At 39.4% G+C, this 18,842-nt stretch overlaps 1 protein-coding gene and 1 pseudogene across 2 annotated transcripts; both read right to left on the bottom strand.

Annotated features, from left to right (window-relative positions):
• Nucleotides 1-973: 973 nt before the first annotated feature.
• On the bottom strand, nucleotides 974-7,788 carry LOC308611339 (centrosomal protein of 78 kDa-like; annotated as a pseudogene). Its single transcript has 2 exons — nucleotides 7,782-7,788; nucleotides 974-1,648 (listed from the first exon to the last, which is right to left on the bottom strand). The product of its transcript is annotated as a centrosomal protein of 78 kDa-like (transcript).
• LOC308611345 (uncharacterized protein) lies at nucleotides 5,344-18,215 on the bottom strand. Its single transcript, XM_081260166.1, has 4 exons — nucleotides 18,087-18,215; nucleotides 15,309-15,439; nucleotides 10,145-10,277; nucleotides 5,344-5,421 (listed from the first exon to the last, which is right to left on the bottom strand). Exons 1-3 carry the CDS (start codon nucleotides 18,193-18,195, stop codon nucleotides 10,200-10,202), a joined length of 318 nt encoding a protein of 105 aa, XP_081116292.1. The 5' UTR covers nucleotides 18,196-18,215; the 3' UTR covers nucleotides 5,344-5,421; nucleotides 10,145-10,199.
• Nucleotides 18,216-18,842: the final 627 nt, after the last annotated feature.

Genomic DNA, 18,842 nt, shown 5'->3' with positions numbered 1-18,842 from the left:
AAAAAGAATGTACATAAATGTGTAACTGAGTCACTTTCCTGTACAGCAGTAATTAACACAACACTGTAATTCAAGTGTATGTCAATAAAAAATAAAATTTAAAAAAATTGCCAGAAAAATAGTCACATAAGGGGAACTTCCCTGGTGGTCCAGTGGTTAAGACTTTGCCTTCCAATGGAGGGGGTGAGGGTTCAATCCCTGGTCGGGGAGCTAAGATCCCACATGCCTTGAGGCCAAAAAACCAAAATATAAAACAGAAGCAATACTGTAACAAATGCAATAAACACTTTAAAAATGGTTGACAGCATAAAAAATCTTTAAAGAAAAAATTCACATAAATCAGAAACAAATGAAAGATAATAAAGTCCATACATTAAAAAAAAAAAAAAGAGCATGGGTTCGGGTCACATTGCAACTTCCCACTTACTTATAGCTGTGTAATTCTGGGCAACTCACATAATGTCTCCTCAGACTGTTCATCTATAAAATGGGGATGGTAAGAGTTCCCTACCTCAGAGCGTTGCTGTAATCCATAAACACGGTTAAGTGCCTTGGTAAATGTTTGAGGCTCTCTGGTTATTATGAATTAAAATATGTCAATGGCTTCTGGCCGTGTGATTTATAATAGTTTGATGTTTAACCAAATGGTAAAACTATTCCATTTATTATTCCCATCTCTTTTTAACCCTTAGCCTGCTTTGTTGTTTATGTTTTCTGCCACCACAGAGTGCTAGTTCCAGGAGAGTAAAGGCTTTATTTTGTTCACTGCTGAAAGCAACAGCACCCAGAAAAGTACTGTACATATGAAGCCCTCAGTAAACACTAGCTGAATGAATGGTGCAAAGTGTTACAAGGAAAAGTACACCCAAACTTTCATTATAATAAAAAAGTAAAGATAAAAAAATCTTTCTCTAATGGCTTCCAGTCAAGTAACTGAAAACACCATATGCTATAATAAAAACATAAGTAATTTATGAAAATTTGAAGGCAAAAACATAATTTTAAAAGATTTAGACCTACGTTAGGTGTGATAGAGTATGGATGCTTTCTTGAAATTCACAATCAGATCCAAGAGTATCACTTTCAGACTGTTCTAGTACACTGAGTTTACTTTTAGTTGTCTTTGATGACACAGTCACTATTCTACTCTCTTTCTTAACAGAAATGTGTTTTCTCGAAGACTCACTTTTAATTGGTTTATTAACCAAAGAATTATTTTGCCCAATTCCTTTGCTTTTCTGCTTTACAGGTGAGTCAGAGCAGGAATGCAGGTCCTTCCCAGGTTGTTTCTTAGCAGAGTAGTTTTTGGTCTATTCACCTGCTTTGCTCATTTTCTCTGAAGAAGACCTGCTATTTCTAGATAATTCCTCTTCTTTTCTTTGACTTCCAGTTCCAGAAATGACGTCTGCTGAAGGAGAATATGTTCTAGCAATGAAATCTTCAAAAGACTCCTGCCGCTGCTCTGTGACTGGGACCCCCAGGTTGTCTTTGGAAGTTTCTAAGGCCTCCTGAGTAGACGCTGGGACACGGAAGGAGTCGAGAGGCAAAGGAATCCTAGCATCACCTGTAATTTTCGGAAAGTGGAGGGGAAGACAAAAGACAAGACAAAAATTCAGTGATGAACAAAGCCAACCATTAAAAAGTAGAGCTCAAAACTTCAATGTTACTCTGTAATCTTATTATTAACACAGTCAATTGATTAATCAGAAGATTTCAGAGCCAGTTTTTTTTGTAATTATATCTTGCCAAGTGATTCTCAGCTTAACCTAGCTATATCCAAGGCTATGTCCGCTACGTTTTCAGACTTTGGTGATTGGGGTAGTTATTACCCATTTCCTTTCCCTCACTAAAAATGAAACCCTATTCTGTAGGATAATTAATGTCTTTTCTATCCTCCAGGCACATGTAAACCGTATATAGTTTGTGACCAGACTGTGTTCTCAAGCTGTCAGTTCCCAAGACCGCTCTGAGATGGGCTGATGGGGGCTCCAAGTGAGGCTAGAGGAAAAGCTGACAGGTGTTCCCCTCCCATTCCCATAACCAGGTGATTCACTCTAATATGTTACCTATTAGCTATGTCTGGACTACTTATTTTAAAAATTGTATCAGTATGTGTACCTTCATTAGTGTTCCTTCATTGTAAGCTGACTGCATACAAATAGAAACCTAGATAAAATATGAATAGAACAGACATTTATACAATTTAAAATCTGGAATATTTTCTCTAATGTCTTCTTTCTTCATTAAGGATAGTTTGCTTTAACTCATAAATTTTCTCAAGAACTTCCAGTCTCCTTATTTACAAAAGTACAGTATCATGAAATGGGCCCACATTTACTAATCTCAGATTTGGAAAGGACTCCAGAGTCTTCTAGCTCCCGAGCATGTGAATTATTAGAGACTGATCGTTATTGTTTTCTCCCTGACTTGGTCATTTCCTTTTTGCTAATCACTCTTAGAATCATTAAGTGCTATTCTGTCCATTTACTTGGCTATTTTGCATTTGTTATGGGGCACCCTGTTTTGATTCTGATTTTCCTTCTTCAAGTGCCTTCTTTTCTTCTTTAGGTGGACTACTAACAGTATAATTCATCTGGGGACGACCTAGTAAATGAAAATCTGACTGATCTATACCAGCCATTGTGGCCAACTGCCCAAGCCTAGACGAGAGGAGGAAAGGAGAAAAGACAAAGGTTATTATAATCACAGAAGAGCAGTTTAGATTTCCCCAGACTTACAATCATGAAATACTTCTAAAATCTTTTTTTTTTTTTTTTTGCGGTACACGGGCCTTTCACTCCTGTGGCCTCTCCCATTGCGGAGCACAGGCTCCGGACGCGCAGGCTCAGCGGCCATGGCTCACGGGCCCAGCCGCTCCGCGCCATGCGGGATCCTCCCAGACCTGGGCACGAACCCGTAGCCCCTGCATCGGCAGGCGGACTCTCAACCACCCCGCCACCAGGGAAGCCCTACTTGTAAAATCTTAAAAGCTAACATCCTACTCCAGACTACAAGCCTCTATCTCCCCCAAATCCTCAGCCCTTTCCAGATTCATCCTCTAGGAGACATCCCACTGTCTCACTAGAAGCTTCAATATGTTCCATGCACCCTGTCCACTGCCTGTCACACCTCCATTCCTACACTTCTTTACCACCTTTCCTCCAGTTTCCAAGAATGTGTTTGTTCCTTCCTTCCCAACACCAACACCAATTCATTCACTGACAAAACACCACTCCATCAACTATCAATCTCCACTTCCCTCTTTCAGCAAAATTGCTCCCGGTTGAGAACCACTGACCTTTATCTCCCCTGCAGATTAATAATCATTTTTATGTCTAAGGCAAAGATAACTTTAATTCAAACTTATCAAACAAGCAAAAGAAGTGAAAGATAGGAAAATAATTATGCATTCCCGACTATTTTCAATGAAAACTGCCTTTAATTTAGTCTTTACAAAACAACTATACCTACTAATTACTCTGTCTACAGGTTACTCTTTTATAATGGGCTCCCCACTCTACCAAAGCAGGCTTCCCTATATGCATTTCTTAAAAAATTTAATTCCTCATTTTAAAATGTCAACTATATTACCTATAATTACACTAAATTTGGCTAAATATAGCCACGTAAGTGATGAAAATTGCTCCAGTTCCTCAGCAAACTACCATTAGAGTCGCAAAGAGAAGAATGCCATGAAGAGAAATGAACTAACCCAGCATCTTTAAGGAGAACCAGGAAAGCATGGAACTTCTGAAAAGAATTCTCAGTGCTGCCCCAAACACCTTCATCATCCAGGATCATGCTTGTCAATGAGTGGGCATGAAGGGCTTCAGACAAAGAGAAAGTTGTGTTTCTTAACTGGGCATTTTCATGTTCCAGCTATACAAGAAGACTGAAAACGTCTGACATGATTTTTTCTCATTGTCATCAAAAGTAGTCTTGCCTTGGGCTTCCCTGGTGGCGCAGTGGTTGCGAGTCCGCCTGCCGATGCAGGGGACACGGGTTCGTGCCCCACTCTGGGAAGATCCCACATGCTGCGTAGCGGCTGGGCCCGTGAGCCATGGCCGCTGAGCCTGTGTGTCTGGAGCCTGCGCTCCGCAACGGGAGAGGCCACAACAGTGAGATGCTAACATACCGCAAAAAACCCCCCAAAAAACAAAAAACAAACAAAAAGTAGTCTTGCCTAGTTTCAAGGTACAAAACTAAAACACTCAAAATGGAATTAATTTATAATTAATGTAACCCTCCGCCAGTAAAGACAGAGACCATATCACATAATAACCAAAACCCACAGGCACCCAACAAAGTTTCCTATATAACACTTAGGTGGTATATAAATAAACCAAAGTTACCGTTTTATTAATGATCTTTCACAAAAGATCACATTTCTAACTGGTTCAATTCATAATGGAGCCTTATTCCACATTAGAAAATGACCTGCTTTAAGTTTCCCTTAAATTAGAAAGTGAATTATAGAATCTGATTTGAACAAAACATATTTCAACTCTGCTGAATGTTAAGAATTAACTTTAGTGAATAAAATATCTAATGCTTACGTTTAAAAGTCCTAAATCATACCCAACCCAATTTATTAAATGTACGATCACCAATATTTTCTTTGGCTTCTTGAACATATTCACCCCCGTGCACTCTTCCCCTTCCGCTCAGCATCTACGCACTTAAAACCCCCTGTAAGCTCAACTCTCGTATTTCTCAGAAAGGCCGTTAATGTTCATGATGCCCCTTTTGCCTTACATGAGCAGGTGCTCAACATTTATTGAATGAGTGTCTGCCAATCCAATGGATGCACTTTCAAAAATTCCTCCCTACACTCACCCTGTGATAAATTATATGTAGATAGAACTTTTTAGATTATGCCCTGCTTTCATGCACATTACCTAATGTAATTCTCATAGTATATATTTTTATCTTTCATTGCATTCTTAGAAGTTTTCCAATATCTTAAATTTATTTAAATGATTCACTTTCCTAATTCATTGCCAGGAGAGTCTCATCATGTCTTTTATGTTACTGTATATACAATACATGCACAGAAAGTGCCTTCTTGCATCAAAGAATCATGAACAGGAAATAAGCTAATGTCATATAAAAGCACACACACACACACACACATACACAAAACCAGATTTTCACATCTTTAAAAACATGCTTTCTGGAATATAGATCATATGATCACTAAATACCAGTAAACGCAAAAGTCCATATGATACCACCAATTTGCAACATATTACAGTTTTAAAGCTTACAAAATATGTGTATATGGCTTAAAATCAAATCAAAATAAAACCAAAACACTCTCAAAAGCAGATGAAACGTGTTTACCTCACTGACTCGTCTATCAGCCTTCAGTCTTATTACTCTTTCCTCCTTTAACTGCTTTAGGCACTCCTCCAGGGTTTCCTAAGCAAACAGAGTCAATATTATAACTAATTCATAGTATAATAACCAAAAGCCTTTCCAGCTATTGGTCTCATCAGGATTTATGGGCAGAGCCAGAAGTGAACTCAGATTTTAGTCTGCTACTGGTCATATCATACCATGCCAGTGAAATGAATGATCAAAATCTATCAAATTTGCAAAGATTTATTTAAATTCCACTCTTTCCAACATAAATTTGTGGCAGGCCACCATAAAAGGCATATGCATATAACATAGTAAGTCAGAAATAAGAAGTTACGACCAAGAAAGAAAAATTCTATTTTTATTTGTGGGTCTCTTTATAGCAGGAAGTCCTATTAACGAACCTGCTTAGCATACCTGAATTGCATAATTGCAGATTCAAAAGCATGTTTTAAAAAAGTAATCACTGGGGCTTTCCTGGTGGCACAGTGGTTCGGAATCTGCCTGCCAATGCAGGGGACACGGGTTCGAGCCCTGGTCTGGGAGGATCCCACATGCCACGGAGCAACTAAGCCCGTGTGCCACAACTACTGAGCCTGCGTGTCTGGAACCTGTGCTCCACAACAAGAGAGGCCGCGATAGTGAGAGGCCCGCGCACCGTGATGAAGAGTGGCCCCCGCTTGCTGCAACTAGAGAAAGCCCTAGTACAGAAACGAAGACCCAACACAGCCATAAATAAATAAATAAATAAATAAATAAATAAAAATAAATTGCCCCCCCAAAAAAACTTTAAAAAAATAATAAAATAAAAAATAATAAAAAAGTAATCACTTTTAAAGCAATTTACAGTCAAGCACTGTTCCTGGAGTTCCCTGGGTATTAAATAATCGAATCATCAAAACCCTAAGAGGGGGCTTCCCTACTGGCACAGTGGTTAAGAATCCGCTTGCCAGTGCAGGGGACACGGGTTCGAGCCCTAGTCCAGGAAGAACCCACATGCCTCAGAACAACTAAGCCTGTGCGTCACGACTACTGAGCCTACGCTCTAGAACCCACGTGCCACAACTACTGAGCCCGCGTGCCACAACTACTGAAGCCTGCGCGCCTAGAGCCCGTGCTCTGCAAAAAGAGAAACCACCGCAATGAGAAGCCCGCACACCACTACGAAGTGTAGCCGCTGCTCGACGTAAGCAGAGAAAGCCCGTGAGCAATATCAAACACCCAGCGCAGCCAAAAATAGATAAATAAAATAAATTTATTAAAAAAATCGTACGAGGAAAGAACGATCACTAACTCCATGTTATTTTACAGATGAGGGAAACAGAGGCAGAGAAGTAGAGTAAGTAGAGCAGCACAGCCAAGGTCACACCACTAAGTAGCAGAGCCACACTGTGGACTCAGGAAGCTGGCTGCCATTCCTGCTCACGGAAGTGGTAGTCTTCCCTTCACCAAGGTCACTGAAATAAAATGAACACTGATAAACTATCTTAGGAGTTTTAGGAACTAAGACACTTCGGTCCTTGAAGTGGGGACACTGCTTGCAATAGGCAGAATTCTGACAGAGCCCCCAAGATGACCACTTACTGAAGTACACAAACCTTCCACTTATCCAATCAAACTCTAAATGTAGGTGCTGTAGTGAAGGGATTTTGCACATGGAATTAAGGTTCAAAATCAGTTGATCTTTTAAGATAGGGAGATTATTTTAGGTGGATGTGGCCTACTCAGGCACCCCATGAAAAGGACCTGAACTCTTCCTGAATTGAAGTACAAAAGGGACAAGAGGGAGACTCTCCATTGCTGGCTCTGAAGAAGTCCAATGCTGTGGCAGAGAAGGCAAGCGAGAGGCCTCTAGGAGCTGAAACTCTCCCCCGACTGACAGCCAGCAAGGAAATGGGGACCTCTGTCCTGCAACTGCAGAATCTGAATTATGCCAACAAGCCGGAAGAAGCCTGTAGGCATTCTTTCCCAGAGCCTCTGGACGCTAACACAGCCAGACTGACATCTTGATTTCAGCTCTGTGGCCCACACAAACTATGGTGAACATCCAATGTTTGGGGCTCAATATCTTACACTTAAATTTCACGTGCTTTAACACTCTCAGGAGGGAACCCACATGTTCCCGTGTATATCTGAGCAGGAAGCCCAGTCACGCTGTGCCTGGACTTCTGACCTACAGAACTCTGAGCTAGTCAAACAGGTATTGTTTTCAGTCAGTAAGAGTGTAGTAAAAGAATTAATATTCTACTCAACCTCCAGGTTCGTGAACAAAATAAATGATTGTCATTGTTTTAGGCCACTGTTTTGGGCTGGTTTCTTATGCAGTGATAAACAATCATAATACCTATACTTATGAAAACAGTAAGGTATATTTATACATGTTAACTGCTTTGAACAAAAAGAGTGAGGAACTCTATTACCTGCCATCATTGGGAGAGGAGCTGGTATCACTTTCTGGAGAGTAGCTTTTGGTACCTAACAACAATCCTACATCAGGAGTTTACCCTAAGGAAATCAAAGATGTGGGCAAAGATTTATCTACCAACATGATGTCATAAGATTGGTTATAACCAAACCCTAGAAGAAAGCTAAGAGCCTCTGAATTGGGACTGGTTTAAATAAAAACAGCTCATCGTCTGAAGGAATGCGTTATGAAGCCACTAAGAATGACAAGAGGTCTCAACCAGAGTTCATGAATGGGCTTCAGGAGTGCTACATTCAAAATATATCTGTGCGTTTTTCCTGGGAGATGATGCATAAGCTTAATCAAATTCTCTGATGTAGAAGAGTAGTTAGTGACATGGCAAAATATTTCGGATACTTTTTTAAGACAAAAGAGCAGATTAGGTGTGTGTACATGCAGAGGTGGCTTTTATTTCCTTCAAGAAGTTGTTCATTGTTTTCAAACATTTGCTCAATGAACATATATTTTTATATTCAGAACATGTTTAAAAAATTGAGAGCTCCCCTGGTGGCCGCAGTGGTTGAGAGTCCGCCTGCCGATGCAGGGGACACGGGTTCGTGCCCCGGTCCGGGAAGATCCCACGTGCCGCGGAGTGGCTGGGCCGGGGGGCCATGGCCGCTGAGCCTGAGCGTCCGGAGCCTGTGCTCCGCAACGGGACAGGCCACAACAGTGAGAGGCCTGCATACCACAAAAAAAAAAAAAAAAAAAAAAAAAAAAATTGAGAGTCTAAGAACTTCAAATTCTTTAATGTTTCATTACCAAACCCAGTCAAGTTTTCAATGAGGAAAAAGGGAAAAAAATTGCAAAATTCCTCTACTTTTAATATAATGGTTTAATCAATCTTCTAAAACTGATTTCAAAGAAATTCTAAACAAATAAACAAAAAAACAAAAAACCCTCAGCACGGTCAGAGGAAGGTAGACTAAAATTCCTGACTGGTTCTAGATAGCACATCAAAGTGCAATTACATGCAACAGTTTCTCCCTCTAATGGAGGGAATTAGAACACAGTGTTCAATTTTTGTGAAAAAGTGTACCCTCCTCCTACAAAGTATTCAGAATTCATGTCCCTTACATGGAAATATGGAACCAAAAAAGTTAGAAAGTAAAATTGCTTGATATTCTATTACTTAAATAAAACTAATGATAAGGCTTTGGAATAATTTTCCTTCCTGCCATCTGCTCTCCATTCCACCCTTCTGTACACCGGCTAGGGTGATTTTTCTGGGACAAAGCTCCCATCATATTGGATATCAAATTTTATGTTCAACTTTTCTCCATTTAACATTGAAATCAATCATTTCTCCTATAATCAGGGGATTCATAACCTTGATTTTTTTGTGTGGGCTACAAAATATTCCACTGAGTGGGTTTACTGGTTAACCATTTTACACATTTAAATTCTTTCCAACTTTTCAATATTATCAGACAAAATAACCGTTTTTATGCATGAAGGCTTTTTTCCATATTGAGAATAACATTCTTACAATAAATCCATAAAAATGAGTTTGAGATCAAAGCAAATGAACATTTTTAAGGCTCTGAGGTACCTATCTCCAGACTTCTTTCCAAACGATTTCTGAGATTTTACACTGCCATCAGCGATGTATCACTTGGTATATAACCTCTACTATAACTGTTGGCTTACTTCCTCACTGAGAGTGCAAGTTATTTGAAGATAGGGGGTGTATTTTATTAAGGTTTATCCCCAGCACCTGTGCCTAGCACAACGTAGACGGTCAATAAATAATTGCTTAATAAGGAGAATCCCTGCCACACACATACATATAAGATGTACGTGTGTGAAAGACAGACTGTGTGTTTTTCTCTAACTGGATAGATGAAAACTTGTCATCTTCTTTAATGTGCAATTTTTTTGCTTATAATTAGTCATTAAATTTCTCTTTTAGATTATATTGTAAATATTCAGATTCTCTGAGGCAAATGGGCCTGGCACTACCCATTAGCTACATAACCTTGGACAAGTTGTATAACTCTAGGCCTCAACTTCCTCATCTATAAAATGGAGATAAGCTCCCATATTACAGAGCTCTTGTGAGAATTACATGAGTTAAAACACATATAAAATTAGAAGAGGGCTTGGTACATAGAATATGTGCAATTAATGCTGAATGAATGAACATGCGAATGCAAACAGTAGTGAAGGACTTAAAATGAAACGGTCTCATCCCACTCCCACATCCAGCACTCAAGAATCGACCGATTCTTTACGCAGTTTTTAATTGTAAAATACGATATGTGTACTGAGAAGTGCACAGAACAAAACTGTCAATGTGACAAATAAAAAGAGAATACTTACATAAGCACTACTAGAATCTGTCAGCATCGCAAAAACCCCCCATATCCTTTTCTCATCACAAGCTCCTTCCTTCTTCCCGGTTAAACACCAACCTCACTTCTTGACAGTCATTTCCTTTAACCTGCATGCATCCCTAACAAAAGAGTTTAGTTGTGTCAACATCTAACTTTATGTACAGGATCATAGTATATGAAGTCTTTTCTATCTTATTTCTTTCTCTCAACATTGGTTTAAAAAATTCATCCACATTGCTGCCTGTAGCTCTAGTTCATTCAATTTTATTGCTGGAGAGTTTTCCCACTGTACAAATACACATCATTTATTTAATTTTTGACTCTTAATGGACATTTGGTTTGCTTTCAGTTTGTGCTAATGCAAATCATGGACAGGAATCCTGCTGTACCCGTTATTCTGGTGCATTTACACAGGGCGGGGGTGAGGGCTGCTGGCTCACAGGCTATTTATATACCTTCAGGTGATGGAGAGGGCTAAATGCTTTCCAAAGTAGTTGTGTCGATTTATACTCCAGTATAAACAGGGTAGAAGATTCCCATAGTACTTCAGGTCTACAATACCTGATACTACCAGACTTTTTATTTATGTATTTGTCAATCTGATTGACATGTAGTTTCCTTGGTTTTGACTCACTTTTCACTTGTTACTTAATGAAGTCGTACACTTTTCTGTGTTTACTGGCTGTATGGATTTCCTTTTTTATGAGGTTTACGTCAACTATTGTTATTTTTTATTATTTTATTATTATTATTTACTTTTGGCTGTATTGGGTCTTCGTTGCTGCGTGCAGTGCAGGTTTTCTCTAGTTGCGGCGAGCGGGGGCTACTCTTCATTGCGGTGGCTTCTCTTGTTATGAAGCACAGGATCTAGGCGCGCAGGCTTCAGTAGTTGTGGCACATGGGCTCAGTAGTTGTGGTTCACGGGCTCTAGAGCACAGGTTCCGTAGTTCTGGTGCACGGGCTTCGCTGCTCCGTGGCATGTGGGATCTTCCCGGACCAGGGCTCGAACCCGTGTCCCCTGCCTTGGCAGGCAGTTTCTTAACCACTGCACCATCAGGGAGGTCCAACTATTGTTATTTTGAATTCTTCTCCATTTCCAAGTAATACTCTTCCATGACTATTTTCTCACTAAATTGGAGGCATTATCTGTTCACTTTCTAACTTACTAATAAGCGTTTAGTTCCTCTACACTCTTTCCTACGTCCACACTGCTCAGTAAAGTTATGTCATCATGAGTTATTCCACTGCTCATGATCTCTTTCACTTGTAGTGATATACTTAAAAACCTACATTGTTGATCAACTAGAAACTCTCTCAACGTCACGCTTTGTAAAATGAGGACATTCATAGCATCTTCCCTTTTTTCTACCTTCTGTCTACCTTCCAAACCTAGCTGTTATGTTGTCAAAGTTGAAATTTATATTCTGTTCTATGTGCAGTTAAGTCTTCTGTTATTTGAGAGTCAGTACGGAGTAAGGTTTAAGAGAACAGGCAGAGAGCCTAAACTCAAAGCCTCGATCCAACCTTATATTAGGTACAGCCTGGGCAAGTTCCTTCCCTGTCTTAGCTTCCTGTTCTCAAAAGTGGGAATGATATTAGCACCAACCTCATAAGGCTATTCAGAGGATTAAATGAGTTAATATATGCAAAAACACTTAGAGCCTAATATATACTAAGTACATACTAGTACACAATACATTTCAGTACATACCAAGTTAATACTAATACATACTAAGTATAGTTTACTTTAGTTATTTGTGATTACATGCACGTTGACAATAAAAGCTGCAAACCAAGACAGTATTGCCATTATTACAATGAAATTAATATTGCCCACTGCAGATGTACTGTGTCTCTGTGTATAGACTACACCTCGTTCCATACTGTGCCAGTGTCACTGCCCTTGTGCAGGGTGACCACATACCCCAAGCCGCCTTGGGCTGTTCCAGTTTATACCTGTTGTCCTGATGTTACAGCATTAGAGCGCCTCCTTACACTATTGAAGTGTAAGGAGTTTGGACAAGTTCTGGTTTGGACAACAAATTAGATACGTGGTCATTACCCCTGTGTGTCACTGAAAAGGGGGACATCTATAGTGTCAAGTTGAAGTGGATTCTTCCCTTCCTCACCAATACTAGGTTAAAAATCAACCATAGTTCAGTGTGCTTCAGGTTTATGTCCGTATAGCCTTTTCTCCTCTGGAGTTCAAGTTCCTTCTCCTCTTCCTCTCCCTCCTCCCTTCCAACAGTGCCTAACACCTAGTAAGTACAATATGCCTCAAGGTGTTTCTAAGCTCTCAATCACACAATCAATAGAAGCCTCTCCACTCTAGACTAGCTGCAATCTGCACTGAATCCCCTATTACCTTCCTTCTTGGTTTATTGCCTCATTTTGCTGGATTATGTCTATAAATAGCTTAAGGTGTAGCACAGGAGGTCAATTTTTCAAATTTCTTTGGGTACAAAATATCTTCTTCAGCTTCCACGTATGACTGATAGTTTGGCTGGATACAAACCCCTAGGGTGAAAATTATGTGCCTGAAAAACTTTGGAGGTATCTTTCTAGTGCCTTCCAGGATCCATGGTGCTCATGACAAGTATGATAAAGTCAGATTTTAACCTTTTTTTTTAGGTGACCAGTATTTTTCTCTCTGGAATGGATGTATCCTCTCAGTATTTTATTCTATTTTAATTTATTTTTTCAGTATTTGAAAGTTTCACAATGAAGGGTGCCTAGGTATGAGTCTATTCTTGCTCATCTTGCGTAACTATTTTCAATCTGAGGCCTGATGTCTACTTTCAGCTGTGGGGAATTTTGTTGCCCTTTGACAGCTTCCCTCCATTGTTTTTCTGGGTCTGGAGTTTCTAATAGTAACATGTGGGATCTCCCAGATGCAGCCTCTCTAACATATTTCTATCACATTTTCCATTGTGTCTTTCTTTCTTATATACTGAGAAATTTTTTAAATTCCTACTGAATTTATTTCAGCACCCATATTTTCATTTCCAGGAGAACTCTCTTGCTTTCTGACCATTCTCCTTTTCATTAATACCCTTGTCTTATTTTATAGTTGCTAGCTCTTTCTAAACCTCTCTCAGGATACTAATTAGGGTTTTTTCTTAAATTATTCTGTTCCCTAAATTGTCCCTGGTCCTACTAGGATATGTTTGCACTCTTTCCCCCTCTCTCATGTTGTAAGCTTTACTCAACAGGCAAATGACACTTATTTTCTATTTAAGAATGAGCGCAGGAAGCTCCCTGAAGTCAACGATTGATTGGCTTCTTATGAAGGAAGAAGCGGGCAGTAACTGTAACAGGATCTCCCCCAAACACAGTTTTCTAGGGTGTAAAAACTCATACTAGCTGCCCCAGTTCTCGCCAGTTTCACTGTTTTCAAAATGAAATCATCTCATTTCAGGAGGGTGAGGGCGGGGCTGGGAGTCCACTCCTCCAAACACAACCCTTCAATGAGCTCCCCTATCTCAGTCACACTTTTAACTAACTCCACCCTTTCTCCTACCTGCGCACCTGAGCATGGGGCTACTTTTTCAGGTGGGGTCAGAATCCTCCTCAGTTGCACGTGGTCCCTGTGCATATTCTAGGTGATGCTTTTCCTCTGTTCTACTGCTTCAGTTTCACACTCTTCCACCTGTCTTCTGTCTTTCAAAACTATGTTGAAATCTCTTGATTGTTGTGGGCATATATACTTAAACACTTTGATACCATCACTGTAGTGTCTTGTCAAAACAGAGAAGAGGACTTCCCTGGTGGCGCAGTGGTTGGGAGTCCGCCTGCCGATGCAGGGGACACGGGTTTGTGTCCCGGTCTGGGAGGATCCCACATGCCGCGGAGCGGCTGGGCCCATGAGCCATGGCCGTTGAGCCTGCGCGTCCGGAGCCTGTGCTCCTCGACGGGAGAGGCCACAACAGTGAGAGGCCCACATACCGCAAAAAAAAAAAAAACAACAAAACAGAGAAGAGCTAAAAGATCTCAGTGCATTCTGAATCTGCTATTCTGTGGTCCCAGTGTTTAAACTTCTTGGACTTCCCCAGTGTCTATTACTGCTTTTACAAATACAATCTTGTGGTCTATTCGTGAAGGAAATGAATACACCACATCTAAAATAACAAGGAATGCAGGTTGGATGCTCTAGGGTCTTGTCATACTCTGCCATTTACTAATAAACCACTTACGTTCTACAAATTGTAGGTGCTCATTTATAAAACGAAAGGGAGTAACTCTACAGGAACTATAGATTTCTCCTACTCTAACATTTCATAATTTTCTAAGTTCTTTTCTTAAAATTTCTCTATATTATCATTAATTTTAATTAAAAAATAAAAATCTAACTTTCTCTTTTGAAAATCAAAGAGTAATTCCCGTAGTCGTACAATAATGGGATAAATAGTTCTGAAACCTGTCAAGTGTCATGTTTCATATGAAGAGAAAATCATACTAAATAATTTTAAAAAATTAAACATGGACTTTGTAGCACAAAAACAAGGTCCCCCACAAATGGTGTTCCTTTATTTACTAGAAATGTTCAGCTCTGCATTAAAGTTGAAATAAAATAAATATATTAATTTTGAGGTGTAAAAATTTCTTATAAAAATCAATTTTTCTTTTCTGTCCATACAAACAAAAGTAAGGAATGACATTAGAGGTCAGGATGATTTGGTAATAGAATGTAGCTTCTTGATATTTTTGATTTTAGGAAAGGAGACTATCAACATCAAAACTTTTTTCAACTTTACTTTTATTTAAAATGAGGCCATATTTTCCTCTTATAAAAAGAGAGTTCAACTAGAACTGTCCATTTTCTCATCTGTAAAACAAGAGCACTGAATCAGCTGACTGTATTCATTCAGAACTCAATTTCCTTATCTTATGATCACTAAGGTTCTCCCTAAATCTAATATACTAAGGTTCTAAGGAAAGGAAAATATATTACTAACTACATGTTTTGATTTTAATTTCTTAGAGTTCAAATGTCCACCATTCACCTTGGTCTAAGCTTAAGGAATCATTCAAGGGGATACAATGCAGATGGCATGAGAAAACAGAACCCTCACACAAGCTGTGCTACGTTGCAATCAGCCTTCCGTTTGAAAAATAATCTTCTCTATAGCTTTAAAGTGATAACTTTGTACCTGCAATACTTCTTGTTTCAAATGGATTTTCTCTGGCTCCTCCTGAACACGTTCTGAGGAATCATCGACCTCTTCGATTTCTGAGGAGGAAGGACTCCCTACTGTCACCGTCACAGGAAATTCTGATGGACCTGAGTGTCACAGGAAGATAGGAAACCATAGAGTTGTTAAACTAAAGTGCAAAGAAAGAAGACAAGATTGCATAAAAGACAACACAAGCCAGATACCAAATATCCAAATATTAGAGGACATTTAACAAAAGTGATCTGAGGTATCATTATTTATAAATGTCTCTCACTGCTCTTTAGTGTAAAACAGGCAATGACTAAGTAAAAGTACAGTAACTTATTTTTGCTATGTTACTGTACAGACCTCTGTTGTACGTGGTTAGGATTAGTAATGGGAATTGCCCATATTATTTTATTAAGTTTCTTTCACAGAAGCCAAGTGAACATCCAAGGTAAACATTTTTTCTCAAATCAATTTTATACTGCAAATGAAAAATTTATTCTTCACCATCAGACAAAAACAGTCTGGAAGAAAATGTAGTTTTTCAGAGGAAAATACATCAGTAAAGGGACTGATGAATAATCAGGAAGTCAACATATCTAAGCTGTGAATAATAGACATTAGAATTTAAAAAAATAAATCACATACACATACACAACTAAAACTGACCCATCAAAAATTTCATCTTCTCACCACCCTTAAGCCAAAACTAGGGCAACAATTCTCCCAGCAAGCTTCACTGCCACTGCAATGTTGTTCAATAGGACATTTCCAAACATTTAAAAACTGACCTGGCCACAACCCCATAAAAGTCTACAGATCATAAAGAACTGTGCTGGGATTATATAACCACGAAGAAGACAAGTCACTAGGACATCATTTTGACAACAAGCAGCAAACCCTGCAGCATAGGAAAACCCTAACAAGAGAACGTGGTGCACACCCCTCTCTCTGGGAATGCAAGGCCAGGACTGACACCCAAGATGCTCTTCTCTCAACCTCAGCAGTGGTCCCTTTCACAGAGCCACTATGCAGTCTCCCAAGACCACTGGGAAGGAGAATCTGATACTGACAGTATTCGCTTGCCACGAGGCCATAAGCGAGGGAATGTGTGTGGCCTTGGTGAGAGAGCAGAGGTTTGGGAGATGTTGCTGTATATTGGCTTTCAGATCAGGAATTTGTACATATAGCCCGCAAACAACGTTTCTTGAAAACGTGAACATTCTTGAGTATGACAGCTCCATGTGAGGGGTCAGAAATGGCAGTCAAGTTCGTTTCACTGGGTAACAGCTGATTTGTGGACTGGAAAACAGGCTTCCTTGTTTACAGACATAACCACAAGGCTGCCAGGTGTGTGCTAAATCCACACAAATACACAGTTGCATTGGGAGAGCGACCAAACATGTTTTACATGGATTTATTTCAGAGAGGGAAATGCTTCTTGTAAGGCTCTGTCAGTTTAAAAAGCAAGAAGAATGACCATCCACCTTTCCCAATTCAAGCCCTATATATCATAAATATGATAGCTACACACCACCAACTGATTACATACATCACGAGCTTTGATGAATAGAAAGCCCCTAAAAAGATAGCAACAAAACGAAGTTAGATCTTCATGTAAATACATCACCAGTTAAACCCAGTTAATACAACTATTTAGTAGTATGAACAGTATCCATACAGAATTGTGTATAAAAATAAATAAGCTCAAAACAAGGACCTGGAGGGCTCTGCTACGGAGAAAACACAACAGAATTCAGCCTACTGGCTTGCTAATAACTCTCTGAACTGCTGAGAGGCCCCTTCAGCTCCTATGTTCAGGACGGTTGAGATTTCAGCCTCTCTTCTTTAAATGGTGATATTAATCGTTCTCTAATTTACCACCCTGTGTGACGAGGATGGACCTGCAATTAAGTGTCTCAGGAAGAAGACAGGAAACCACAGAGCTGTGAAACTCAAGTGCAAACACTGGGGATTCAACACTATAGTTTATGCAACAGCAATTCACATTACCATTTGCAAAAAAGTAGTCGGTTGTCCAGTGGGGATTAGAAACATCCATTTAACATGAGCAACTGAACAGATATTTTACACAGTAACTACTTCAAGTACTATTTAAAATCAATTCTCTTTGTTTTCTTAAGCAATTGTTAATCCCCAATTTCCTGATTACTACCAAGTAAGTCACCTGAAGATCATCTAGAGCCATCTATTTCACTTAGCAAGCCTAAAGCTATAATTCAACCATTTTATTTACTGTTCTGTGACAAATATTACTATGAACAGCTATCCCCTGGATAAGAAATCAGCTAATGCTAGTTTGACTCACTAAATCTGATTTACTGAGTTAATAAGCCAGTTGATTTAGAAGAGGTCTAATGCATATTTTTCATCCATTCTGCATTAAACTATTTCCCATGCCTAAAATGTCTTTTTTCCCATTCGTACGTATCCAAATTCCTACTTCTGTGCTGTAGGGCTTCGCTCAACTACATCTGCCTTTAATGAAACTTTTCTCACATGCACAATTGGTGATCATTTTAGTCTCCTCAAGACTCCCACGGAGTTACCTCTGTTGTGACACTTGAGAAACAACTTGAAACTCCCAATTACTTTTAATTTTTCTTCCTTAGAAGGCTCATTAGGCAGAAGCCATGTGTGAGTTACCTTTTTTCCCTACACAAAGCACCAGAGACCACCCACATAATACAAGTTCCAAAATAAAGAACTCTAAATGACTGAAAAAGACAGGGAATGCAAACAGGTTACCTGTTGCTTTTTGCACTTTCTGCAGGACACAATGGCCGGAAACCAGACACTCCAGGTGGTAGCGCTTCAGGAGGGTAACATTCTTGACCAGCAGAGTGTTTCCTTCCATTACTTACAGGCTTCTTTGTGGCCAAGATACGTTTGACAAAGCATGAAAACAAGGAATCAAGATGCACCAAAGGTCTACAGAGCAACTGTCACACGTGCACACGTCGAAAGGAATCAAAAAGGCACTTGACAATGATGCCAAGCCCATTAAAAAGAGGATCGGTTTTGTACAAAGGTTTTACATAAGCCAGCATTTTAAAAAAATATAAGTTCTCTACAGTAACAAGTTATTTTAACTAAAACAAAAGTATTGAGATGTGCAGAAATGCAAAAATAAAAGTTTTAAAAAAATCCCAAAGTATGATACATTTTATCTATCATGTAGAAACACTCAAGTTTCCTGAATCGTAGAACACCTTTGGCATTTCTGAATCTCAAGGACACAGAAACACAGATACACCCATGACTTCTGCCAAACAGAATCTTCAGAAGTAGACCAAAAGTTAAATTTAAGATGAATTTTTCTATGTAAAAACAATACAAGTTATAAGGCTGCAAGTTGCTGGGGGGTAGGTGAGTCAATTTTACCCTCCTATAAGCCTGTCAACCTTCACTGCTCCTTTGATTTCATATAGAAAACACACAAAAAAACAAATGAAACCCACTGGATGAAAGAGTGAAATGTGGAGACTTACCCTATATTTCAGT

Source organism: Mesoplodon bidens, assembly GCF_964165515.1.
Source record: "Mesoplodon bidens genome assembly, contig: HAP1_SCAFFOLD_579, whole genome shotgun sequence".
NCBI lineage: Eukaryota > Metazoa > Chordata > Mammalia > Artiodactyla > Ziphiidae > Mesoplodon > Mesoplodon bidens.
The sequence above is the reverse complement of the archived record's forward strand: the minus strand, read 5'-3'. Positions and strand labels throughout refer to the sequence as shown.